This window comes from Nomascus leucogenys, chromosome 7b (genome assembly GCF_006542625.1).
Source record: "Nomascus leucogenys isolate Asia chromosome 7b, Asia_NLE_v1, whole genome shotgun sequence".
Taxonomy (NCBI): Eukaryota; Metazoa; Chordata; class Mammalia; order Primates; family Hylobatidae; genus Nomascus; species Nomascus leucogenys.
The window spans coordinates 8,497,484-8,524,658 of NC_044387.1; the positions used below are offsets into that span (position 1 = coordinate 8,497,484).

The 27,175-nt window shown below is 53.0% G+C and overlaps 1 protein-coding gene and 1 long non-coding RNA gene across 3 annotated transcripts in view; both read right to left on the reverse strand.

Annotated features, from left to right (window-relative positions):
• The window catches only part of SEPTIN3 (septin 3), a 37,565-nt gene extending 23,704 nt beyond the window's left edge, over window positions 1-13,861 (reverse strand). The window contains exons 1-2 of one of the 2 annotated variants that reach the window (XM_030815445.1): window positions 13,738-13,861; window positions 1,652-3,528 (exon numbers count right to left, since the gene is read on the reverse strand). In XM_030815445.1, coding sequence (XP_030671305.1) covers window positions 1,905-3,509 — 1,605 coding nt within the window. In that variant the 5' untranslated portion in view covers window positions 3,510-3,528; window positions 13,738-13,861 and the 3' untranslated portion in view covers window positions 1,652-1,904. Of the gene's footprint in view, window positions 1-1,651; window positions 5,460-13,737 lie in introns of those variants that run through there. The other variant, XM_030815449.1, reaches the window with a different exon arrangement.
• A 1,976-nt stretch (window positions 13,862-15,837) lies between these two features.
• On the reverse strand, window positions 15,838-27,171 carry LOC115835938. The gene is made up of 3 exons (XR_004030913.1): window positions 27,089-27,171; window positions 21,832-21,951; window positions 15,838-17,132 (listed from the first exon to the last, which is right to left on the reverse strand). It is a non-coding gene; the product is annotated as an uncharacterized LOC115835938 (long non-coding RNA).
• Window positions 27,172-27,175: the final 4 nt, after the last annotated feature.

The window sequence follows — 27,175 nt, forward strand, 5'->3', positions numbered from 1 at the left end:
TAGTAGAGATGGGGTTTCATCACATTGGCCAGGCCAGTTGTTTTTTTTTTTTTTTTTTTTTTTTTTTGAGACGGAGTCTCACTGTGTCGCCCAGGCTGGAGTGCAGTGGTGCAATCTCAGCTCACTGCAACCTCCGCCTCCCGGGTTCAAGCAATTCTCTGCCTCAGCCTACATACCTGGTTAATTTTTTGTATTTTTGGTAGAGACGGGGTTTCATCACGTTGGCCAGGCTAGTTTTTTTTTATTTTTTATTTTTGAGATGGAGTCTCACTCTGTCGCCCAGGCTGGAGTGCAGTGGCGCAATCTCGGCTCACTGCAAGCTCTGCCTCCCGGGTTCACGCCATTCTCCTGCCTCAGCCTCCCAAATAGCTGGTACTACAGGCGCCCGCCACCACACCCGGCTAATTTTTGTATTTTTAGTAGAGACGGGGTTTCACCTTATTACCCAGGGTGGTCTCGATCTCCTGACCTCGTGATCCACCTGCCTCGGCCTCCCAAAGTGCTGGGATTATAGGCGTGAGCCACCGTGCCCGGCCTGGCCAGGCTAGTCTTGAACTCCTCACCTCGTGATCCACCCACCTTAGCCTCCCAGAGTGCTGGGATTACAGGTGTGAGCCACTGCTTTTAAAGCTGGACACACCTATTGATTACCTGATTATTCCAGGTCTTCAGGAAACAAACAACCCCGGGAGATGCTAAAAGGAGGACTCACCATAATTGCTCCTCCACAAGTTACCCCTGTTAACCTTTCTTTTTCTTTTTCTTTTCTTTTCTTTTCTTTTCTTTTTTTTTTTTTGAGACAGGGTCTTGCTCTGTCACCCAGGCTAGAGTGCAGTGGCACAATCACGGTTCACTGCAGCTTCGACCTCCTGGGCTCAAGCAATTCTCCCACCTCAGCCTCCCCAGTAGCTGGGACCACAGATGCATTCCACCATGCCCTGCTAATTTTTTATTTTATCTTATTTTATTTTTGGAGACAGAGTCTTACTCTGTCACCAGGCTGGAGTGCAGTGGCACGATCTTGGCTCACTGCAGCCTCTGCCTCCCAGGTTCAAGTGCTTCTCGTGCCTCAGCCTCCCAAGTAGCTGGGACTACAGGCATGTGCCACCACACCTAGCTAACTTTTGTATTTTTAGTAGAGATGGGGTATCACCATGTTGGCCAGGCTAGTCTTGAACTCCTGACCTCAAGTGATCCACCCACCTTGGCCTCCCAAAGTGTTGGGATTATAGGTGTGAGCCACTGTGCCCAACCCTTATTTTTTATTTATTTAATTTTTTTATTTTTTTGAGACAGAGTCTCGCTCTGTCGCCCAGGCTGGAGTGCAGTGGCGCGATCTTGGCTCATTGCAAGCTCTGCCTCCCGGGTTCACGCCGTTCTCCTGCTTCAGCCTCCTGAGTAGCTGGGAGTACAGGCACCCGCCACCACGCCCAGCCAAATTTTTTATTTTTTATTTGTTTATTTTTAGTAGAGACGGGGTTTCACCGTGTTAGCCAGGATGGTCTCAATCTCCTGACCTCGTGATCTGCCCGCCTCGGCCTCCCAAAGTGCTGGGATTACAGGCGTGAGCCACCGCGCCCAGCCCCTTATTTTTTATTTTTTGTAGAGACAGTCTCACCATTTTGCTCAGGCTGGTCTTGAACTCCTGCACTCAAGCAATCCTCCCATCTCAGCCTCCCAGAGTGCTGGGATTACAGGTATAAGCCACCACACCTGGCCAAAACCTTCTTTCTGATAGTTTCCCTCAGCCTGACCTCAGACTGGCAGGTTAGAACCCAGCTCAGGGTACAGTCCCTAGGTCTGGCGCAACAACCCCCATTTCCTTTTCTCCCAACCTATTCAACCCTGACCTTAGAGTCCTTCTTCCCTTTCCCAACCCATGCAAGCATGATCCATCTCCAAGCTCACACACCTCCCCCTCCCCGGCAGCCTAGTCCATCCCCAACTAAGTTTCTGCATTTACCTTTGTATTCCGTGGCCAGGTCCAGTGAGGCAGGCTCTGTGGCTCTGTCCGTGGCAGCATTAGTGTTGTCCAGGGCTGGGTCTGTGGATCTGCTTGGCATTACCAGGCATGTAGCAATGTCTGATATGGTTAGGTTATTAACACTGCCTAGTGTGGTCTTCCCAGTGGCTGGGTCTGGGGTTACTGGCACAACTGAACCCACAGCTGTGCCCATCCTGCTTGTGTCCAAAGCAAGAGAATTCATAGCCTTGCCCAGCTTGGCTCTGTTTACTCTGGCCAAAGCCATGGCTGTTTCCAACGTACTGGTGCCCACTGTAGCTGTGATGGTGTCCGGCTTGACTGGGTCTGATGTTGCTGAATCCATGGCTGTGCCCTCTGTGGTCATATCTGGGTTGGCTGTGCTTCTTGTAGCCATGGCTTTGCCCAGCTTGTCTGGTTCTGAGGCTATCAAATCCATGACCATCCTCGGCTTGGTTGTCCCAACTGTAGTCAGATTCGTGGCTGTGCCCGGCTTGATTGTGCCTGCTGTAGCCAAGTTCATGGCTGTGCCTGGCTTGATTGTGCCTGCTGTAGCCAAGTTCATGGTTTTGCTTGACTTGACTGTCCCTACCGAAGACAAGTCTCTGGCTGTGCCCAGCTTGATATCCAGAGCAGGGAACTCTGTGCCTGTGTCCAGTCCGGATGTGTTTGGTGTGGCTAAATTGATAGCCAAGCTAGGTCTGTTGGTGGCCATTGTGGCTAAATGTCTGGCTGCGTCTGTCCTTGTGTCCATAGCAGTCAAATTCACAGCTGTGTTGGCCCTTTGGAGACGCCCCCGGGGTCTGGGGATCCCCCTGGCCCGGGGCTTGCCTTTTCCTGGAGAAGCTCTGGTAGGCATGTGGTCAGTCACTGAGACAAGGTGCCCCTGGCCCAACGAGCCTGGCTCTGCAAGGACTGGTGCACTCTGAGCTAACCGGGATTGGAAAGGTAAGGTTAGGTAGGAACTCACCAGGGGCTTCTCCGTGGCAAGCATCCTGCTGGATTTGGTCAGACCTGGGTTCCCTGGGCCCTCAGAGTGGACCCTGCCCCCTGGCACTAGGGTTACAGGTGGCGAGCCTGGCGAGGACACCCTCCCTCCTTCATGGGGAGCAGCCTTCTTTCCTGGGGTAGGCAACTCTTCCCAGTGAGAAAGTGGGCGATCCAGGGACCGTGCCTGGCTGTTCTGACGGAGAGTCAAGGAGATGGAGCTGAGCTTCCTGGGTACAAGGCTGCTGGTGGGCAGGGGGCTCAAGGAAGCCCCCAGAGCAATGCCCATCTCCTGTGGGGGCACACTCCGGGTCCTGGCTCCAAGGCCCAGCCGGCTGGAGGTCTGTGGGATATGGCTTTGGGGGAAGGTATCCAGATGGATGGTCTTCCTGAGGACAGGGGTGAGGGGGGACCCTCCTCCAGGGAGTCTCGAGGGGCGGCTAGGGCGCCCCAGCACATGGCTATGGGAGAAGGAGGTTCCCGGGCCCGGAGCTCCATGCGACTGCATCTCTGGAGGAGCAGGAGCAAAGTCGTGGTCCATCCAGGTCGTTTGTCTTTCCCTGAGGCAATCAACAGAGAGAAGGGGCCAGACAGGGGTGAGGAGCTCAGGCCTGGAGGTCTCAGCTCTCCCCTTCCTGACCAGCAGCTGAGCATTCCAGGTCTGAAGGGGCCTGGTTCTGGGGACTGTCCAGTCCTTAGTGGAGGATGCATGTAACTTCCTCCTGTCCTCCTACGGCTCCTACCTGCTGCAGACCGACCTGTACCTCATACCCACCCCACCCCGGCCAACCACCACACAGTGGGGTGGGCACGTCCAGTGAGCAGTCTGCCTCCAGCATGGGGGATCTCAGGCCGGGCTTACTTCTCCCTTTGCCTGGGCCTGAGTGTGGCCCCTGTCTCTGTGGACAGCTCTATGGAGGTCACATACATGTTCAGGGACTCCAAAGGAGGGCAGTGCTTACTGGAGACCTCTCTCCCTTTCTCTTCCAGAAAAAAACAAAGGGCTGTGGGTTCCCACCCACAGCAGCCAACATAGGAGCTCAGGTGTCCAGGTAGAAGGATGAGAGAGAACCAATTTGGCTTAGAGCCCCAGAACCAAGAAAGAGCCCTGAGCTGGCCTAGTGCTGGAGTCAGAAACGGAGCCAGCCCTGGAGAAGGTGAGGTTGGGAAATGGAGATGCAGTGAGTGTTCATAGAAGGAGTTTATCTGGTGAACAAGCCACGGTCCCCGCCCTTGAAGAGCCTGCCATGCCCAGGGATGCCAGGCAAGGAAGTAGGCAGGGCTCCGCCAAGCTAAGCATTAGGGGTAGAGAGGAGGGAGGCTAGACCTGAGCTGGGGCTATTCCTACAGAAGGCCCAAAGGTGAGAAAGTGTGGCATCTTTCTGAAAATCCAACATGGGGCTCCTAGGCTGTATCTAGCAGGGAGGAGAGAGCCAAGGCTGCAGGTGAGCTGGGGTCCAGGCCAGGCTACAGCAAAGCTTAGGCCAGGGAATGTGACCCATTCAGATCTGTAGGTGCGAACACCCACTTGGGCAGTGTGACAGAGGGATCAGAAGGGAACAGAATTGAAGCAAGGATCCCATGAGGACATAGTTGAAACTCTCTGCGCCGTGGGCTGTGGAAGGGGCAGGGCTAGGGCTGGGGCTGGAGGAGGCTATATTGCACAGGGGTAGAAGCAGCGGCACTGCCCGGGGTAGGGAGTGGGCACAAGGGGGTGTCAAGGATGAAGCTCAGGACTCTGGCTGTGGTCTTAGTAGATGGGCCACTCCCTGCTACTCTGGACTCCAGGTAAACTCACCCACTGGAACAAAGTTGGTTTGGTTGCTTTTAACACAGCAGGCTGGGACCTGCAGCTGGGGGACAAGGCCAGGGCTGGTGGGAGGAGTCAGTTCCAGAGGGCTCATGGTGAGGGGAGTGATCATGTAGCCAGGTCCTTGAGGTCTGCAGCAGGGACGGGGAAGGCATCACCCCTCACAACGGTGCCCCCAGCCCCTCATCCCTCTCCAGCCATATATTTGCATCCAAGACTGTCCTGGCCTCCAACCCTTTCCCGCCTGGCCTATCGCTGCAGCCCTGAACTTCTGCCCCCTCCTGCACAACCACATACACTTGGGCACACACGTTTACCCTGCACTTAGCCACAAACAGCTCCCCTCAGTGTGCACACCCACACACAGAGCAGGCCAGAGGACAGGGTGTCTGAGGGCATCACCCGACCCCCATCCCCTCACTGCACTCCCATCTTCCATGGATTGCTTGGTCCTTCCCCACCCCACCCCCACAAATCCCCACAGCCCCCACCCCCACACACACCTACCTTGATCAGAGGACAAGAAGGATCCAGTGGGTCTGGGAAGATAAGGCACACGCAGGCCCCTCACCTCCCCTGCACCCAGAGTCTCGCCATGGTGGCCAGCTTAGGGGCCTTGTCCCTCTGGTCCCCTCCTCAGCTCCTGCTCAGCCTCCAGGCCACAGTCCCCAGGCACAGGGTCCAGCCCTCTGCTCACTGTCCCACCAGCTACATCCCCGGAGACTGGGCTGGGCTGGGCTCTGGTGCAGGGAGGGGCTGGCTTCCTAGGAGTGGGCGGCTGTGAATGGCTGCTCTCAGCCTCTGGAATCCTGAAGAGCCATGGGAGGCTGGTAATGGCCAGGCTGGCACTCATGGCCACCTGCGGGGTGGTTCCCTGCAGCCTGCCCTCTCTAAATCTGCTCTGTCTCTGATGCCTGGGGAGTCAGTAAAAATGGGTACTCCAAATATGGCTGCACTCTGGTGGTCCCAGCACCAATCTCCCTCCGGCTCTCCCTCCGTGCCCTTCATGCCCTGTTCAGCTCTGCAACCCTCAGGCCATCTTGCCCACTCACCTGGTCTTCCCTCAAGGGGGCTGGAGTTCCTGGAAGCTGGAGCTCCTTCCACAACTATTCCCTGAGCCCCAGCTTGCTCCAGCCAGACCCTGTACCCAGACCCTAAGGGTGTGAAGAGGACCCTGCCCTAGGCCTGCCCCTGAGGGGACCACAAAGCCACCCAGCCTGGCTCTGGCAATGCAGACTCTCAACAGCCCCTGGCCCTGTGGCTGGGATGGGAGCCCTCTTCTGTGTTCCCACAGCCCTCGGCTGCCTCTGTCATAGCAATGGTGATAATAACAATGGTGCTGATAACAGCTACTATTTCCTGAGCACTTGCTCTGTGCCCAGCACCATGCCAGGGCTGGGCGGAGCTCACAGTCTGCTAGGAAGATAGGTATGTAAACAGATCCTATGGTACTATCCTGTACAGTAATGGCAGATGTCCTCCGAGCACTCACCCTGAGTCAGGAACTAGGCTAAGCATTCTCCTGGCATCTCCTTTAATCTCCGCCTCATCACCTGCTTTTTGCCGAGGAGAACATTGCAGCCCACACACCACTGTGCTGTCTGGTCTGCTCTCCTGTGTGTCTCTCTCTTTAGCGAGTGAGCTTCTGGAGCTGCGCTGGGCAATAGAACTTTCAGTGATAATGCAAATGTTCTATGTCTGTGCTGTCCAGTACAGTAGCCACTAGCCACAGATGGCTACCGATCACTTAAAACGTGGCTACAGTGACCAAGGAACTGGATTTTTTAGTTTATTTTAATTTGTGGCTACCATATTAGCTCAGCTCTGTTTCGTTTGTTGTTGTTGTTGTTGTTAGTTTTTTTGAACAGGGTTTCACTCTGTCGCCCAGGCTGGAAGACAGTGGCGCCATCATGGCTCACTGCAGCCTCTTGGGCACAAGTGATCCTCCCGCTTCTGCCTCCAGAGTAGCTGGGACCACAGGCATGCACCACCACGCCCAGCTAAGTTTTTATCTTTTGTAGAGACGGGGGTCTCCCTATGTTGCTCAGGCTGGTCTCAAACTTCTGAGCTCGAGCAATACTCCTACCTCCACCTCCCAAAGTGCTGGGATTAGTCATGAGCCACCATGCCTGGGTGGATAGCTCAGTTCTGAAGGTGCTGGATCTTCTTCTCTGGACCCCAGGGCCTGGCAAGAATTGGCTTCAGTAAGTTTCTTTTTCTTGAGAGTCTCACTGTGTCACCCAGGCTGGATTGCAGTGGCGAGATCTCAGCTCACTGCAACCTCCGCCTCCTGGGTTCAACCCTCAGGATTCTCCTGTCTCAGCCTCCCAAGTAGCTGGGATTACAGGTGTGTGCCACCGCACCTGGCTAATTTTTGTATTTTTAGTAGAGACGGGGTTTCACCACGTTGGCCAGGCTGGTCTCGAACGCCTAACCTCAAGTAACCCATCTGCCTCAGCCTCCCAAAGTGCTGAGATTACATGCATGAGCCACTGTGCCCAACCAGTAAATTTCTTTAGAAAGAAATAATGAATGAATGAATTAATTAATGATAGAATGGTGATTGTGTGGGCCTAGCACCCATCCGTCTTTTTTTTTTTTTGAGACGGAGTCTCGCCCTGTCGCCAAGGCTGGAGTGCAGTGATGCCATCTCTACTCACTGCAAGATCCGCCTCCTGGGTTCACACCATCACACCATTCTCCTGCCTCAGCCTCCCGAGTAGCTGGGACTACAGGCGCCCACCACCACGCCCACCTAATTTTTTTGTACTTTTAGTAGAGACGGGGTTTCACAGTGTTAGCCAGGATGGTCTTGATCTCCTGTCCTTGTGATCCGCCCGCCTTGGCCTCCCAAAGTGCTGGGATTACAGGCATGAGCCACTGTGCCCGGCCCCTATCCCTCTTCTTATCCTTTCTCTCCCCTTACAGCTTTAGGTTCTCAAACTTGGCTGGGCTCTGGTTACCAGGGCAACGTGCTGGGATCCCAGTGGATGGGGGAGGGGAGCTATCTGGCACTTCCTTGCTTTGAGGCCCTGAGAACTGGCCTGACTTAAGGAAGAACAGAGGGTGCTGGGAAGGAGAGGGGTACAGCTCTGCCTGGACGGATTGGAGCAAGGGAGCCTTTCCTGGGCCCAGCCCCACTGGATTACATGATCTCTGTGAGATAAGCAGCCTTGGGCTGGAATCAGGGGCCCTGGGTTCTCTCCCCACTTTGGCCAACGATTCACCAGGCAACATCTATCAGATTAACTTGTGCTTCTGGGACTCAGTTGCCTTTTAAAATAGGGATCAGATGCCCTCATGTGGTCAGTCTCTTCTACTTCAAGATCTACAATTCCTCCATCTTGCTCCCTGCCAGGCTGTTAGGGCCTTGAGAGCAAGGCCTGAGTCGTGTTCATCTCTGCATCCTCCTGCCCATCTGCCCTGCTTAGAGGCTTAGAGGACACTGCCTGCCCAGTAATTACAGGCCAAGGTTCAGCTGCCCTCTAGGGGCCCAAAGTGACAATGACCCTCTCCTATCTATACATATGGTGCTTTCCCATCAAAGGAAAGATCCATAGGCCTGGAAGTGGCCTCAGAGAACAGAGGCCTCCACTCAACCACAAAACCATCATGGTGGCCTCTCAGACAAGTGGCATAGGCTCTGGAGTCCTTCAAGCCTGGGTTTGTTACAACTATGTGATTTTCAAACAAGTCAATCTCCCTGAGCTCCCGGCTCATCTGTAAAACAGAGATTATATCAGTCAGAATGAGTTAAGTTATGCTGCAGTAACAACTATTCCCAAATCCCAGTGGCTGATAACAACATACTGATTTTTTTTTTTTTTTTTGAGACAGAGTCTCACTCTGTTGCCCAAGCTGGAGTGCAGTGGTGCAATCACAGCTCACTGTAGCCTGGACCTACCCAGGCTCAGGTGATCCTCCCACCTCAGCCTCCCAAGTAGCTGGGACTACAGGCATGTGCCACCATGCCCAGCTAATTTTTCTTTTTTTTTTTTTTTTGAGATGGAGTTTTGCTCTTATTGCCCAGGATGGAGTGCAACAGCATGATCTCAGCTCACTGCAAACTCTGCCTCCCAGTTTCAAGCAATTCTCCTGCCTTAGCCTCCTAAGTAGCTGGGATTACAGGTGTGTGCCACCACACCCAACTAATTTTGTATTTTTAGTAGAGGCAGGGTTTCACCATGTTGATTAGGCTGGTCTCAAACTTCTGACCTCAAGTGATCCACCCTTCTCAGCCTCCCAAAGTGCTGGGATTACAGGCGTGAGCTGTACCTAGCCTAATTTTTCTAATTTTTGTAGAGACAGGGTTTTGCCATGTTGCCCAGGCTGGTCTAAAACCCCTGGCCTCAAGCGATCCTCCTACTTCAGCCTCCCAAAATACTGGGATTATAGGCCTGAGCCACCACGCCTGGCCACAGTGATACATTGATTTCTCATCTGTGTCTCATGTCCACAGTAATTTGGGTCCACTAAGGTTCTGCTCTGTGCCCTCTTCCCTCTGGGACCCAGGCTGCCTTCTAGTGCATTGCTAGTCATGTGGCAGAGGGAAGGAGGGAGTGACAAATTGTAGACTAGCCATTAGATGCTTCCGCCTGTACTCACTTCTAATTACAACTAATTGGCCAGAACTAGTCTTATGGCCCCACCCATCACAAGGAGGCAGGGAAGTTTAATCCTACCGTGTGCTGATAGCTAGAGAGTCAGAAACCTTTGGTGAACAGCAGTGAGGACCCACTTGCATGGTTGCCGTAAGAATGCAATGGGAGGCCGGGCACGGTGGCTAAAGCCTGTAATCCCAGCACTTTGAGAGGCCGAGGCGGGCGGATCATGAGGTCAGGAGTTCAAGACGAGCCTGGCCAACATGGTGAAACCCTGTCTCTACTAAAAATACAAAAAACTTAGCTGGCCGTGGTGGTGTGTGCCTGTAATCCCAGCTACTTTGGGAGGCTGAGGCAGGAGAATCGTTTGAACCTGGGAGGCAGAGGTTGCAGTGAGCCGAGATCACACCATTGCACTCCAGCTGGGCGACAAGAGCGAAACTCTGTCTCACAAAAAAAAAAAAAAAAAAAAAAAAATGCAATGGGGGCCGGGCGTGGTGGCTCACACCTGTAATCCCAGGACTTTGGGAGGCTGAGGCAGGCAGATCACCTGAGGTCAGGAGTTCAAGACCAGCCTAGCCAACATGGCAAAACCCTGTCTTAACTAAAAATACAAAAATTAGCCGGGCATCATGGTGGGTGCCTATAATCCCAGCTACTCGGGAGGCTGAGGCAGGAGAATCACTTGAACCCAAGTAGCAGAGGTTGCAATGAGCCGAGCTCACACCACTTCACTCCAGTCCGGGCGAAAGAGCAAAACTCTGCCTCAAAACAAACAAACAAAAAAATGCAATGGGCAATTGCTAGTCCATGAGCTCAGTCCATGTTAGCCATTCAAATTGTTGCCTTGGCACTCTGATTTCCTTTTTTATGTATCTTCCATGATTTCCTCCGACTTTCTCATCAGTTCCAGCTGTTTACAGCTGCAGAAATAGAGGGAAATGGACCTGCCAAGGTTCACACAGTGAATCAGTAGCTGGACACATAGGTCTCCAGGCTCCAAATACTGAGCCCTTCGTACCTTATGAGGGAGGAAGAAAAAAGCTCTACCTGCCAGGGGTTCTCTGTAAGCGTGGTTGACTGAGACTGTGATAGTCTTTTGAGGGAGCCTGTAGCCTTTGCCCTTCTCCCAAAGCTGGTCTCTCAGCCTTCCCAAGCCCTTCCTGCTCAGCCAGTGTGGAGAACTGAGGGGGCGGAACAATGAGGAGCCTGTGCCACCCTCCAGGGCTGGAATCCGAACATTGCAGCCATTCTTACTCAGGGACCCTGTACATTCCTGCCTCCTGTCCTCCTGTTCTGGGCCGAACCCTGACACACCTGCCCTTCCCCATCCTGACAGCTCTCAAATGATGGGAAAGCTCCCAGGACTCTGCAAAACTTCTCAAAGCATTTTAAAAACCGGCACACAGCTTGACGCCCAGGAAACCTCCAACCCTTTCTGAAATCTTGGTTTCTAAGCAAACAGGCAACCCCTGGCAGGACTTCCAAAGAAACTAGCCCCATTCTTGCAACAAGCAAGCTTTTAAGGAGGCCCTGCCCAGTGCCAGTAAGGCTGCAAGCCAAGATGAGAAGATGTGGTCACTGCTCCCCACTGACGTGAACTAAATCACAACACAAGATTAGCATTGTAATGGGGAAAGCCGCTGGTGGGGCCAGAGAAGGCTTCCTCGAGTAGGTGGTAATGGGAAGGTCATCGGGTTCTCAGTCTGGGTCTAAGCCTTCCTTGAAAAGCCACTTTCTGGTTGCTTAATCCCCCTGCCCACCTGCCACTGGCTCACTTGCGTTCTGTGTTTTGGCCATACAACTCACAGTCCTCAAAAAGGACTAGGTTCTCTCCGGAGTCCATGGCTTAACACTTGCAGCCTTCTTTTCCCTTTGCAGGGAAAACTCTTATTCCACCTCCAGAACCCAGATTAATAGTCATATCCTCCGGGAAGCCTTCCTTGACAACCCCCTTCCCCAAAAATTAGGCACTTCTTCGGTTCCGTTTTCAGTTCTGCACACATACTTCTCTCGCTGCAGGTACAGTTTTATCATATGTCTTTTGGCCGGGCACAATGGCTCATGCCTATAATCCCAGCACTTTGGGAGGCCAAGGTGGGCGGATCACTTGAGGTCAGGAGTTTGAGACCAGCCTGACCAACATGACAAAACCCAGTATCTACTAAAAATACAAAAATTACCCTGGCATGGTGACGGGCACCTGTAGTCCCAGACACTTGGGAGGCTGAGGCAGGAGGATCGCTTGAACCTGGGAGGCGGAGGTTGCAGTGAGCTGAGATCACACCACTGCACTCCAGCCTGGGCAACAGAGTAACACCCCCTCTCAAAAAAATACTACTACTAATAATAATAGTTTGTCTGTTTATACCTCTGTAACCTCCAGTTTGTGAGCTCTTCTGATGCAGGGATATCCTCTTCTCCATTATTGGTGCCAGGCCCAGGTATGTAACATGCCTCTGTAGAGTTCAAGAGGATAGCTATGGGCTGGGCACAGTGGCTCATGCCTGTAATCCCAGCACTTTGGGAGGGCGAGGCAGGCAGATCACGAGGTCAGGGGTTCAAGACCAGCCTGGCCAACATGGTGAAACCCCATCTCTACTAAAAATACAAAATTAGCTGGGCATGGTGGCACATGCCTGTAATCCCAGCTATTTGGGAGGATGAGGCAGGAGAATCGCTTGAACCCAGGAGGTGGAGGTTGCAGTGAGCCAAGACTGCGCCACTGCACTCCAGCCTGGGTGACAGAGCGAGACTCCATCTCAAAAAAAAAAAAAAGAGGATAGCTATGTGATACATGGCGTTTATACAGTGCTTTCTTCCCCACTATCTCCGATATTTGCCATCACCCGGTGAGGGAGGTAGGGCAGGAGTGATATGAAAATGAACAGGGCTTGGATGGGCACCGTGGCTAATGCCTGTAATCCCAGCATTTTAGGAGGCCGAAGTGGGCAGATCACGAGATCAAGAGATCGAGACCATGCTGGCCAACATGGTGAAACCTGTCTCTACTAAAAATGCAAAAATTAGCTGGGTGTGGTGGTGCGTAGTCCCAGCTACCCGGGAGGCTGAGGCAGGAAAGTTGCTCCAACCTGGGAGGCAGAGGTTGCAGTGAGCCAAGATCGCGCCACTGCACTCCAGCCTGGTGACAGAGCGAGACTCTGTCTCAAAAAAAACAAAGGAAAAGAAAAAAGAAAAGAAAAAAGAAATGAACAAGGCTATACAGAGAACGTGACAGGAGCCGAGCACAATGCCAGACACTGGCAGGGGACATTTATGTGAGCTTTAATCATCTGTGATTCTCAGTGCCTGACACAAAAATGTTTGGTTGTGTTTCTGGGAGCTCAGGAAACTTGCCCAAGGATGTGCAATTTAGATCAATGGTTTTATAGGATTTACTATTATCAGGTCTTGACCTCGAATCGCTCCTAGTCCAGTCCTCTGGCATCCCCTCGCAGATGGAAAAAACATCCTGCCTCCACGGGCAATGGCCTGTTTCTGTAGGCTCTGCCATCTGGGTCAAACCTTCCCTCCCTTCCACTGTGTTGCTTTTACTATCCCATCTGAGGCATTTCTTTTTCATATTTAGAACCAGAAAAAGGTCGGGTGCCATGGCTCACTCTTGGAATCCCAGCAGTTTGGGAGGCCAAGGCGGGCAGACCACTTGAGGTTACGAATTCAAGACCAGCCTGACTAACATGGTGAAACCCCGTCTCTATTAAAAATACAAAATTAGCTGAGCACGGTGGCGCATGCCTGTAATCCCAGCTACTGGCAGGAGAATCACTTGAACCTGGGAGGTGGGGGTTGCAGTGAGCCAAGATTGAGCATTGCACTCCAGCCTGGGCAACAAGAGTGAAACTGTCTCAAAAAAAAAAAAAAAAAAACCAGAAAAAAATTGTCTTTCATGAAGAGTGAATCTCTCCCTTCTATCACATAACAATAAAAAGATGGGCCGGGTGTGATGGTTCATGCCTGTAATCCCAGCACTTTGGGAGGCTGAGGCTGGTGGATTGCCTGAGGTCAGGCGTTCCAGACCAGCCTGACCATCATGGAGAAACCCCGTCTCTACTAAAAATACAAAATTAGCTGGACATGGTGGTGCATGCCTGCAATCTCAGCTACTTGGGAGGCTGAGGCAGGAGAATCACTTGAACCCAGGAGGCGGAGGTTGCAGTGAGCACTATTGCATTCCAGCCTGGGCAACAAGAGGAAAAACTCTGTCTCAAAAATAAATAAATAAAATAAATAAAGACCTCTTTGTGTTTCTCCTTTCCCTCTGGCTGCCAGGAGGCTTAGAGACAAGTAATAATAACAGCATTACAGTAGGAGTCAGAGTTAAAATATTTCCTACTTACACCCATGTTATGCGGCTCCTTCAACTGAAACCTTCTTGAATCTTTTAGGGGAAGAACAGGTGTAAATAAAGATGTATGTAATGAGCCCAGGGGAGAAGTCTGGGAAAGGATCCAAGTTGAAGAGCAGAGGGCTTGGAGGAATCTCTCCGTCTTCCTTTGATGGCAGCCTAGGGTGAGAAATCTTGCTACAGCCCTTGAATGGAGGCGGCCCTCCTGAGAGGAGGACTGGCCACCTTGACGCCTCCGGCAGGGTCACAGTCAGCACCCTCCCTGCCCAGGCTGTGAAGCTCGTGACCATGAACACATTTACACTTCAGACTCTGTGTGGCTAGAATTTTTATTTTTAAGGAGGAGTCAGAAAAAGAGATTCTAGTGTGAAATCTCCTGACTAGTGAATGTTGGCAACTAATTTGCATTTTTTCAAAACACTGTGTGGGACAAATCAAACTTGGCTGCAGGCCAGATCACGCCTGGAGGCCCTCCCTTGCTCAGCCAGTTGAGCCTAATCTACCTCCAAAAGAGTCTGGGGATGGAGGAGTTTACATCATTTCTCCTGAAACCTGCCTTTTCCTCTCCCTACATCCCAAGGGATCTGCCTTGTTCTGAGATGACCCACGCTGAACCACCCACAGGACACTGCCCCAGCCTTGGGTGACTGGCCTAACATGGACACTTGACCTAACATGGACACTTGAGGCAACAAACCCCACCCCAGAGATATTTGCACTGGGGGCAGAGCGAGGGACTGGTAGCTCCAGGGGCTGGAGCTGTGAGATACAGAAATTGCCAGCAGCTGGCTGCTGTGTTTTCCACGCTGAGGGTGTGATAGTGGTGACTCACAAGAGAAAGAATCCTAAGGGGGTCTGCATGCCTGGCTCTAGTTGTCCTAAGCCCACTACTTTCCTGTCCTAAAGGGACAGAACACCCCAGTGTCCTCATGGTATCTGGCTTTCTTGGCCAAGCTAGGAGAGTGGAGTTTCTGTCCCTTGCAATGATCACTCCTAACTAGATTGGCCTGGGCCTTTTCCGTCCTGCCTCTGACCATGGCTGGGAAAGAGTTTTCTGGATGAACAGGGGCTGCACTGAGCTTCTAATCCCAGCCTCACACCCCTAACTCTCTGAGAAACTAAGGCAGTTTGGCTGGGCGCAGTGGCTCATATCTATAATCCCAGAACTTTGGGAAGCTGAAGTGGGCGGATCACTTGAGGTCAGGAGTTCGAGACCAGCCTGGCCAATATATTGAAACCCTGTCTCTACTAAAAATACAAAAATTAGCCAGGCGTGATGATGGCCGCCTGTAATCCCAGCGACTGGGAAAGCTGAGGCAGGAGAATTGCTTGAACCTGGGAGGCAGAGGTTGCAGTGAGCCGAGATCCTGTCACCGTGCTCCAGCTGAAAAGAGTTGGACTCTTTTTGTTGACAGTGTAAGGCTCCGTTGTTTTGCATCTTGGTTGTGCCTGAATTTGTATCCTAACTGGCAATCTACCCCAGGAGTTCCAGTTAACATTTTTGGGGTGTTTTGTTTTGTTTGAGACAGAGTTTCACTCTTTTTGCCCAGGCTGGCGTACAATGGCAGGATCTTTGCTCACTGCAATCTCCGCCTCCCAGATTCAAGCAATTCTCCCGCTTCGGCCTCCGCAGTAGCTGGGATTACAGGCATATGCCACCACACCTGGCTAATTTTGTATTTTCAGTAGAGACGGGGTTTCACCATGTTGGCCAGGCTGGTCTCAAACTCCTGACCTCAGGTGATCCGCCCACCTCAGCCTCCCAAAGTGCTGGGATTACAGGCGTGAGCCACCAAGCCCAGCCCAGTTAACATTTTTGATTGTCCTAACAGGAGAGGGGGCAATTGCAACTGGCATCTACTGGGTAGAAACCAGGGTTGCTAAACATCCTACAATGGGCAGGATGGCCCCCTACAACCAAGACTGATCGAGTCCAAAATGTCAATGCTGCAGCTCTTGGGAAGCCCTGGCCTACCTTCCCTGAGAGTTAGTGTTCCCATCCCTAAAATGGGGACTATGGAGCTGTCATATTTTTCATGAGGACCCAGTGAGTTGACAGACATGATCTTCCTTTCAGGAAAAGACACAGTCCTGCAGAGATCATCATGAAGTCTTTATTACTGAGAATAAATTAAGATGGAAACCCCAGCGAAGGGGGGCGGGGTGAGGCAGGTTGCCAATCTGTGTCCAAAGTGGGGCAACAGAGTCTCCACACAGGAGAAGGGTTCTAGGGTGGGCTTGGAGTCTGGCAGGGCCTGGCTCAAGGGGGCTGGGCTTGGCCCCAGAAGTGTGGCACAGGACAGGGAGGGAGGGCGGGGGCTCCTGCCTGCTGCCTCAGTCTCAGGGAAGGGGAAGGGCTAGGAAACTCCAGCAGAGGGAGGGGGTTGGGACCCACTATGGACAGTCCTCACACGGCCCACGGAGTTCACCCCGTTTCCACCACCTCCTGCCCTGCCTGGGGCCCCCACGCTCTCTCTCACATATACACATCTCATCTCCCCATGCTTGTCCGCTCCCCGCAGACTCTCTCTCCTCTCTCTCTCTCTCTCTCTCTCTCTCTGTCTCCTCCCCAACCCTCTCCTCTACCATGGTCTTACCCCTCTGCATACCCCCACCAAACACCCTCACCAGTTCCAAGCTGGAGCCCTGCGGGGTGCGGCTGGGCTGGCCCAAGCTGACATCCCTCCAAACGAGGTTCTTAGGTTCTTTCCTTGGGTTGGCTTCGATGCCTGCCGCCTAAAGCTGCAGGGCCGGTGCCATTGAGTGGAGGCAGGGGAGCTGAGTGGGGAAACTGGGGATTTCACGAAGAAATGAGGGCTCGGGAGCCTCAGGACAGGCAGCCATAGACATGGCTGACTCCGGTGGAGGGGCAGAGTGCTGCGCAGCACAAAGGCACTGGGGCCCAGCGGAGGATGCCCCTGAGCTTGGGAGGGTGGGCTCTGGGTGAGTCGGCTTGACACGGAGAACAAGCCCTGGGCCAGCCAGGCACCTCAGTGCCCCACCTCCACTGCCAACGCACCTGGGGCCGCTGTCGGGAGGGCCCAGGCTGCAGAGGCATAGCGTGGAGGGCCAAGAGGCCGGCCTCCCTCTGCCTTGGGGGTCTCCGGGCTGGACGGGCTGGGGGAGGGCGCCCGGCGCCACCCGCCCATCCCCTTCGCAAGTCGGCTCAGACCTCGGGGCCGCCGAAGGCCAGGTTGTCGCGCACCATTAGCGTCTTGCGGAGGTCGCGGTCCACCAGGGGACGCTGCATGCGCCACTTGTGCGCCTCCTGCAGGCCCGGCTCGAAGTAGTAGATGCAGGCGCCGAAGCCCACCAGAATGAGGACGGAGATGACCAGGTAGACAGGCACGAACCAGTCCAGGAAGTGCGGCATTGCGGCGGCCTTGGCTGCAGAGACACAGGGTGGTGAGGGCCAGCAGAGGTGCTCCTTCTCCCGCCCACCCAGAGGGAGACCTTCAGGTTTCACAGAGCCCGAGGCCCAAGCATCACTTTACAAATGGGGAGACTGAAGTCCAGGGGAGCAAGGTGGGGGAAGCGGCTGATCAAGACCACGTGGTAGGCCGGGCGCGATGGTTCACGCCTGTAATCCCAGCACTTTGGGAGGCCGAGGTGGGCGGATCACGAGGTCAGGAGATCAAGACCATCCTGGCTAACACGGTGAAACCCCGTCTCTATTAAAAATACAAAAAAAAAAAAAATTAGCCGGGCGTGGTGGCGCACGCCTGTAGTCCCAGCTACTCTGGAAGCTGAGGCAGGAGAATGGCGTGAACCTGGGAGGCGGAGCTTGCAGTGAGCCAAGATCCCGCCACTGCACTCCAGCCTGGGTGACAGAGCGATACTCCGTCTCAGAAAAAAAAAAAAAAAAAAAAAAAAAAAAAAAAAAAAAGACCACGTGGTGACTCAGCAGCCCAGGCCTCCTGGGCAAGCACAGAGCTGTCCCCACGCCATGGGGACACCCAGCTCCTGTTCACCCTTTAAGGAGACTTAGGCTGGGCACGGTGGCTCACGCCTGTAATCCCAGCACTTTGGGAGGCCGAGGTGGGCAGATCACCTGAGGTCAGGAGTTTGAGACCAGCCTGGCCAACATGGTGAAACCCTGTCTCTACTAAAAGTACAAAATTAGCCAGGTGTGGTGGCACATGCTTGTAATCCCAACTACTGGGCAGGCTGAGGCAGGAGAATTGCTTGAACCCAGGAGGTGGAGGTTCCAGTGAGCCACGACTGTGCCATTGCACTCCAGCCTGGGCAACAAGAGTGAAACTCTGTCTCAAAAAATATAATAATAAATTAAAATAAAAAAGCATTTTGCACCATTCTACCTGGCACAGAATCAGCACTCGGTCAATATCAGCTATTGTTATTTCCACTGAACCAGAGGCGGAGAAGGCAGGAAAGTGGAAGGCAGCAGGTGTAAGGTGCATCACAAACCTTATATACACACAGACTCTTTTTTTATTGTTTTTGTTTTTGAGACAGAGTCTCATTCTGTTGCCCAGGCTGGAGTGCAATGGCATGATCTCGGCTCACTGCAAACTCCGCCTTCAAGCGATTCTCCTGCCTCAGCCTCCCTTGTGAGTAGCTGGGATTACAGGCACCTGCCACCATGCCCGGGTAGTTTTTGTATTTTTTAGTAGAGACGGGGTTTTGCCATGTTGGCCAGGCTGGTCTCAAACTCCTGACCTCAAGTGATCCTAACCTCGGACTCCCAAAGTGCTGGGATTACAGGCATGAGCCACCGTGCTCGGCCCACCCAGACTCTTTAGAATGGCCCAAAGGTGCCCATCTGCTCCCTGCCAACCTCCCCCTCCTCACATCGCACACTATGTGCAGTCACATGGAACTGCCTGTCCGTCACCTACATGCGCCTGCACGTTATGCAGTCCTCATCTTTGCATATGCTTTCATTTTCTTTTTTTTTTTTTTTTTTTTTTGAGATGGAGTCTCGCTGTCTCGCCCAGGCTGGAGTGCAGTGGCGCAATCTTGGCTCACTGCAAGCTCCGCCTCCCGGGTTCACGCCATTCTCCTGCCTCAGCCTCCGAGTAGCTGGGACTACAGGCGCCCGCCACCACGCCTGGCTTATTTTTTGTATTTTTAGTAGAGATGGGGTTTCACTGTAGTCTCGATCTCCTGACCTTGTGATCCGCCCGCCTCGGCCTCCCAAAGTGCTGGGATTACAAGCGTGAGCCACCGCGCCCGGCTATGCTTTCATTTTCTCTACGATGTTCTTTGCATTCTTGTTCACTTGGCAAATTCCTACTCATACTTCAAAAGCCAGATCACAGTCTGCCTGTGGTGGGTCACGCCTGTAATTCCAGCATTTTGGGAGGCCGAGGCAGTGGATCACTTGAGGCCAGGGGTTCAAGACCAGCCTGGCCAACATTGAGAAACTCCATCTCTTCTAAAAGTACAAAAATTAGCCAGGGGTGGTGGCAGGCACCTGTAATTCCAGCTACTCGACAGGCTGAGGCAGGAAAATCGCTTGAGCCTGGGAGGTGGAGGTTGCAGTGAGCCAAGATGGTGCCATTGCACTCCAGCATGGGCAACAGAACAAGACTGTTTGAAAAAAAAAAAAAAAAAAAAAAAAAAACTTTGGGAGGCCGGGGCAAGTGGATCACAAGATCAGGAGATCGAGACCATCCTGGCTAACACAGTTAAACCCTGTCTCTACTAAAAATACAAAAAATTAGCTAGGCGTGGTGGCAGGCGCCTGTAGTCCCAACTACTTGGGAGGCTGAGGCAGGAGAATGGCGTGAACCCCGGAGGCAGAGCTTGCAGTGAGCCGAGATGGTGCCATTGCACTCCAGCCTGGGCAACAGAGCGAGACTCCATCTCAAAAAAAAAAAAAAACATAGATCACAGATGATCTCCTCCAGGGATAGGATGATGCAGGGCCTATTGAACCCACCCCTAACCTTCCCTAGTTATAAGAAAGGGGTGACGTGAGGAGCCCACCTCTGCCTGCCCGGCAGGTAGAGCACTGTTTTGAGTTCTTCCACAAACCTCACAACAGGCCTATGGGGCAAGTGTCACTATCCACATGTTACAGATGAAGAAACTGAGGCCCAGACAGGCTCACTAACTTGCCTTGGCTTACCCAACCGGAAAGTGGCAGAGCTAGACGCCAAATCCCAGCGATGCCCTGAGACTTGCGTCCTCCAGGAGAGGGAAAGGCACCTGAGCAGGATGAAATGCCCACCTTGCTTCTGGGGAGGGAAGCAGGGGGATGGATGGAAAGAACTCCAGGTAGGTCAGAGAGAAGCCCTCACTCTTCTGACCTCCGTTTCCAAACTCCAGCTCCTCTTGTCTCTCTACTCCCAGGTGGGCCTGTGAGGGGAGCTGTGGCCCCAGGGGAGGGAAAGATGCTGTTTCCTGGTCCTGCATCCATCCGGAGCCCCTCTTCTACCCCAAAGGTCCTCACTGGCTGTTCTGAGGCACCGACATTGTCTTAAAGTGCCCTATTTGTGAAGGAATAAAATGAAGAGTGCACTGATTGTCCAAAGTGACTAGTGCAGCCAGGGCAGGGGAGCGTGTAGGACCCAGCACCTCTTAACCAGCTGCCTTTCTGGGGAGCTGGAGAGAGTGCAGGATTGTCTGGTGCTGCCAGGGTTGGCGAAGGTAGGGAAGGAGCACCTCAGGCAGGGAGGCTGCTCCCTGTGTGACTTAACTGTGTCCAAGGTGACTCATGCCCCCTATCCAGGCCCAGCCAGGCCCCCAGTTTCCTTCCAGCTTAAACATGCGAATGGGGGGCTGGGGCAGAACAGAAGCCATTTCAGCTGCAATGCTGGGGGGTGTGGAATAGAGATCAAGGTCCCCCAACCTCTCCAGCCCTGTGCACAAAATCCCAGGCATTCTGAGGCTGACTTGAGGACCCCGGGGTCTCTTCCTGATTTCTCAGGGAACTGACCTAGGTGGAAAAGCAACACACTCACTGGCCTCCTGTGTGACCTTGGCCCCTTCTTCACCCTCTCTGGGCCTCAGGGTCCCCTGTGCACAGTGACAGGGTGGGGATGGGGTTACCAGATGATCTATATGGAATTTTCCAGCCTCATTTCAGCCAATGTCCTGCCTGAGACAGTGTGAATTTGCAGAGCCCCTCTCCCTACCTCCCAAGCCACTGGCACCACTCGGTGCCTTCCGTGTGCCCAAAGACCCACCTCACGCCCTGCAGATGCCAGTTCCGGGGGCTCTGTGCTGAGCACACCGCCTCAGCCTGAGCAGCTCAGCGTCGGCCTGTGGACTCATTCGCAGCTGCTGTCCCCAGAGACAATGCCATCTGCGGCCGCCCTGGGTGCTGGAGGCAGAGATAGGGCAGGGCCAATGCTACCCATGGGAGACGGAGCTTCTCACACCTGGGGGCTCTGAGTGGGCCAGGAGGGGGCAGTCCTGGACTGGCTCAGCACCCTGGTACCTCTCCCTGCCCATCAGGGACCCTTCCCCCTAGCCCCCACTCTCAGGATGGCAGGAGGTGGGACCTGTCTCAGCCAATCAGCAGCCTGGCAGAGCAAGGGCTTTATCTTCCGTTGCCCTGGCAACCAGCCTTCTCTTCTGGATCCCTGGTACTGTGCACGTGGTACAGCAGATGACAGGGCGGCAGGATTGGGAGAATGCAGGGAGGGCGAGTCATCCAGCAGGCTGCAGCACCCCAAGCCTGGTGGGCCTAGAGAGGACCGTGGCTGATAACTCTAAGGGTTTGATGGTCTGCCATTTGGGGAGCAGGGAGATACTGGGGTAACTGGCAAGCGGGTGGGGACACAGAATCAGTGACCAGTAGAGCTCAAGGGGGTCATATGTTATAGAAGGAAGAACCAAGACTGAGTCTGAGAGTTCAGACACATTGGCTGAATGTAACATTTCCTATGCACCAGACACTGTTTTCAACGCTTTGATTACATTAACTCATTTAATTCTTATTCATGGTCACACAGCAAGAAAGTAGCAATGCCAGGGTCAGAGCCCTAGCCTGGCTTTCAGGACCCTCACAAATGGCTCCCCCTCCCCATTCTGCCTCATCTACCCCACAGCACCCCTGGCTGGTGTACAGCCAGCACAGGCATTGAGCACTCCCATCTTCCAGCTGGCCCCATACATCGCTTCCTGCAGTCCTCCCAGCTGGATTGGTGTTGAGACTCCATTTTGGGATGAGGCAGAGAGGTGAAGCTGCTGGCCTTCTCCTTCTCCCAGAGCCCTCAGCTTCTCAGTGACTGAGCTGGAATTCAAAGCCAAGGGCTGATGTTGGGGGTGGGGCCCACCTTCCCAAGCATGGATCCTCCCCGTAGACAAGGTATCTGCCACGTGTTGAGGGCTATTGTCTCAGCTGGAGAGAGCAGCCCTCCATGGCCCACGGGGCGTGGCTGGGAAGAGGCTTCCAGGAATCACCTCCCTAGGGAATCCTTTCCCAGAAACCTGCGGATGGGCAGGGGGAAAGCCTCTGGGTGAGGTGGCTTCAGGACCTAGGTCCCCCACCACAGACACCTCTGGGCTGTCTAGGGGCTCTTCAGGTATGACGGGTCCTTTCCAGCATATGTGGGACTAGGGGGTGACTGTGAGTTCACAGAGGGTTTGTTTTGTTTTGTTTTGTTTTGTTTTGAGATGGAGTCTCGCTCTGTTCACCAGGCTGGAGTGCAGTGGCACAATCTCAGCTCACTGCAACCTCTACCTCCCAGGTTCAAGCGATTTCCCTGTCTCAGCCTCCCGAGGAGCTGGGACTACAGGTGCGCACCACCATGCCCGGCTAATTTTTTGTATTTTAGTAGAGGCAGGGTTTACCATATTGGCCAGGATGGTCTCAATTTACTGACCTCATGATCCGCCCACCTCGGCCTCCCAAAGTGCTGGGATTACAGGCATAAGCCACCGCGCCTGGCCTTTTGCTTTGTTTTTTAAGACAAGGTCTTGCTCTTTCACTCAGGCTGGAGCACAGTGGTGTGATCATGGCTCACTGCAACCTCCGCCTCCTGGGATCAGGTGATCCTCCCACCTCAGCCTCCTGAGTAGCTAGGACCACAAATGCATGCCACTATGCCCAGCTGATTTTTGTACTTTTTGTAGAGACAAGATTTTGCCATATTGCCCAAGCCAGTCTTGAACTTCTGGCCTCAAGCTATCCTCCTGCCTCAGCCTCCCAAAGTACTGGGATTACAGGCATGAGCCACCACCTGGCCAAAGTGCTTTTTAACATTTTGGGGTGGGAGAGCAGAGAAGTTGGGGGAAGAATCACAAAAGGGCAGGAGTAAACTTTTTGGGGTGAAGGATATGTTCAGGGCTTTTTTTTTTTTTTTTTTGAGACGGAGTCTCGCTCTGTCACCCAGGCTGGAGTGCAGTGGCACCATCTCGGCTCACTGCAAGCTCCATCTCCCGGGTTCACGCCATTCTCTCGCCTCAGCCTCCCGAGTAGCTGGAATTACAGGCATGCGCCACCACGCCCGGCTAATTTTTTGTATTTTTAGCAGAGACAGGGTTTCACCATGTTAGCCAGGATGGTCTCGATCTCCTGACCTCGTGATCCGCCCGCCTCGGCCTCCCAAAGTGCTGGGATTACAGGCCCGGCATGTTCAGGGTCTTAATGGTGATGGTGGCTTCTTAAGTATATACATATGTCAAACTTATCAAATTGTACCCTTGAAATAAGTGTGGTTGATTATATGTGTCCCTATGCCTCAATAAATCTGTAAAGTATGTGATCCATGGCCTGTGGGCATTGTTTTAGCCACTGATTCCTTATTCATACAAAAGCTTATGGGAAGCTCAATACATAACAGACATAAAGCTGAGGTTGCTTCGGTTCAATGGTTGGGTGGGGGTGGGGGTTCTGGACCCCACCCACTCGGAATCCCCCCTATCTCTCACAGGACCCCAAGTCATCTCCCCAGGGCTCCACAGAAGCTGATTTGAAAAATGCTGGCCCAGAGGACTCTGATGACCCTGCCAGCTTGGGTGTTCAGGATATAAGAACCTCCAGGCCTCTATCTGGCCTCCTCCCCATCCCTACCCTTCATCATGTATGGATCTTAAACACAACTACTTTCTGTCCCACTGCCCACGTCTCAGCCAATGATCACCGCCCCGGTGAAGTGGAGTGCAGGCTCTCCAGGCACACAGAGCAGCTTCCCCTGGGTTCCTGCTGCTCCCGGCTGCTCCCCGATGGCCTCCCCCACTGCAGTGCCTTGTTTCTTGTTATGAGTGGTAACTCCCTGAAGCAGTTTGGCCCCTCTGGGACCAGGGTCCCCAGGGTAGGCACTCAGCACATGCTGACCCAATGGGTCTCAGCCCGGCCCCTCCTGGAAAGTCCCCACCAGAGTCCAAAGTCTTTTCCCAGCCCACCACTCTCTAAGGGCCTCAGTCTCCGGGAGCTCAGTCACCTCCGTGGCCTCACCTCCTCCCCTGTTCTTCTTACTCCATCTGCCACAGCCACCGGCCTCCTTGATACGCCTCAAAAGTGCCAGGAGTGCTTCCCACTCAGGGGCTTTCCACTTGCACTGCCTTCTGCCAGAGGCCTCATCTTCATCATGCTCAACGGGCCCCTCTCTCACTGAATTCAAGCATCTGCTCAAATGTCACCTTAGGGAGGCCTCCCTGCTCTAAAGTAGCCTCCTCCCAACCATCTCTTCTCCCAGTCAGCTTTAGTTTATCTTTTTTTTCTTTTTTTGAGATGGAGTCTCACACTGTCGCCCAGGCTGGAGTGCAGTGGTGTGATCTCAGCTCACTGCAACCTCCGCCTCCCAGGTTCAAGCGATTCTCCTGCCTCAGCCTCCTGAGTAACTGGAGCCAAAGGTGCACACCACCATGCTCAGCTAGTTTTACTTGTTTATTTATAATCAATTTTATTATTATTATTATTATTTTTTTTGAGATGGAGCCTCGCTCTGTCACCAGGCTGGAGTGCGGTGGCGCAGTCTTGGCTCACTGCAACCTCCGCCTCCTGGGTTCAAGCGATTCTCCTGCCTCAGCCTCCCAAGTAGCTGGGATTACAGGCACGCGCCACCATGCCCAGCTAATTTTTGTATGTTTAGTAGAGATGGGGTTTCACCATGTTGGCCAGGCTGGTCTTGAACTCCTGACCTCATGATCTGCCTGCCTCAGCCCCCCAAAGTGCTGGGATTACAGGTGTGAGCCACCGCGCCTGGCTAATTTTTGTATTTTTAGTAGAGACGGGGTTTCACCAGGTTGGCCAGGATGGTCTTGATCTCCTGACCTTGTGATCTGCCTGCCTCAGCCTCCCAAAGTGCTGGAATTTCAGGTGCAAGCCATCGCACCTGGCCTATTATTATTATTTTTGAGATGGAGTTTCGCTCTTGTTGTCCAGGCTGGAGGGCAATGGTGCAATCTCAGCTCACCACAACCTCTGCCTCCCAAGTTCAAGCGATTCTCCTGCCACAGCCTCCCGAGTAGCTGGGATTCCTGGCATGCACCACCACGCCTGGTTAATTTTGTGTTTTTAGTAGTACAGACGGGGTTTCTCCATGCTGGTCAGGCTGGTCTCGAACTCCCGATGTCAGATGATCTGCCCACCTGGGCCTCCCAAAATGCTGGGATTACAGGCGTGAACCACCGTGCCCACCCTGCTCAGCTAATTTAAAAAAATTTTTTTGTAGATATGAGGTCGCACTATATTGCCTAGGCTGGCCTCAAACTCCCGACCTCAAGTGATTCACCTGCCTCAGTCTCCCAAAGTGCTGGGTTACAGGCGTGAGCCATGGCGTTCAGCTTGCTTTATTTTCTTGTCATAGTGCCTACTACTACTTGACTTTCAGGAGGTCCTCTTCACACCCCATGCCATGAGGAATCAAAGCCCTATCCGTGCTGAGGGCAGGGGCTCTATGGGGCCATTTACTTCCTGAACTTTCTGAGCAAGACATAGTTTAGTCTGCAGTAAGAAGGATTTAGGCTAGACAGTGTCTCTGCTCTCCCAGGTATTACAACAATGAGCACGCTGTCATCATTGTCTATCCCGCCCCAATCAGACTAAGTTAATCAATAATGTCTGATTCAATTGTCTTCCCAGGGTAGGGCATTGGGTCTGGGCGTAGGAAATGATGAATGAATGACTGCTGAGAATGAATGGATGAATGTAATCCATCCATTCACTCAACAAATATTTATTAACTACGATGTACCAGGCACTTTTAGAGTGCTGGACATACAAAGTGACAAAGTCTCTAACCTCTTGTTTCTTACATTTTAGATGTAGAGACAGTGAACAAGTTATTATATAACTGTTGGGAGAACCAGTTCGCTATGGGCCCTGAGCGTCCCTGCATGTTCTTGCTGGGTATGTCAAGAAAGCAAGACCCTGACAGCTCTGTATCCAGGCTGTGTTTGCAGCAAGGAACCTTGAAAGATGAGGTAAAGCCTCCCATTGGACAAAGAACAGCATGCTTACCACTCACTATAAAAGCAGTCAATCAGGCCGGGCGTGGTGGCTCACGCCTGTAATCCCAGCACTTTGGGAGGCCGAGGTGGGCAGATCGTGAGGTCAGGAGATCCAGACCATCCTGGCTAACACGGTGAAACCCCATCTCTACTAAAAATACAAAAAAATTAGCCGGGCATGGTGGCAGGCGCCTGTAGTCCTAGCTACTAGGGAGGCTAAGGCAGGAGAATGGCGTGAACCCGGGAGGTGGAGCTTGCAGTGAGCCAAGATAGCACCACTGCACTCCAGCCTGGGCAACAGAGCAAGACTCCGTCTCAAAATAAATAAATAAATAAAAGCAGTCAATTGGCAGGGCCTGCTGGTATGCACCGTAGTCCCAGTTACTCAGGAGGCTGAAGCAGGAGGACTGCTTGAGGCCAGGAGTTTACGACCCCGCTGGGCAACATGGCCAGATCCCCATGGTGGCACTTGCCTGTAGTTCCAGCTACTCAGGAGGCTAAGCCAGGAAGATTACTTGAGCCCAGAAGTTTGAAGCTGTAGTGAGCTATGATCGTGTCACTATAGTCCAGCCTGGGCAACAAAGTGACACTCCAAAAAAAAAAAAAAAAAAAGCCAGGCACGGTGGCTCACGTCTGTAATCTCAGCACTCACTTTGGGAGGCCGAAGCGGGATCACTCGAGGCCAGGAGTTTGAGACCAGCCTGGGCAACTTGGAGAAATCTCGTCTCTACTAAAAATAAAAAAATAAGTCGGGCGTGGTGACGCACGCCCATAGTCCCAGCTCCTCGGGAGGCTAAGGCAGGAGAATCGCTTAAACTCGGGAGGCAGAGGTTGCAGTGAGCCGCGATTGCGCGCATTGCACTCCAGCCTGGGCCACAAAGCAAGACTCTGTCTCAAAAAAAAAAAAAAAAAAGTACTGTGTATGAGCATGAATGAACGAAAGTGAACAAAGGAATCACTAAAAACCTGCTTACTGTGGAGCGTGGAACCAAAGGCCTGTCCATCACGTGTTCCACGGGTGGCGCTGGAACGCCCCTCAGAAAAGGAGATAAAGCTTCGGT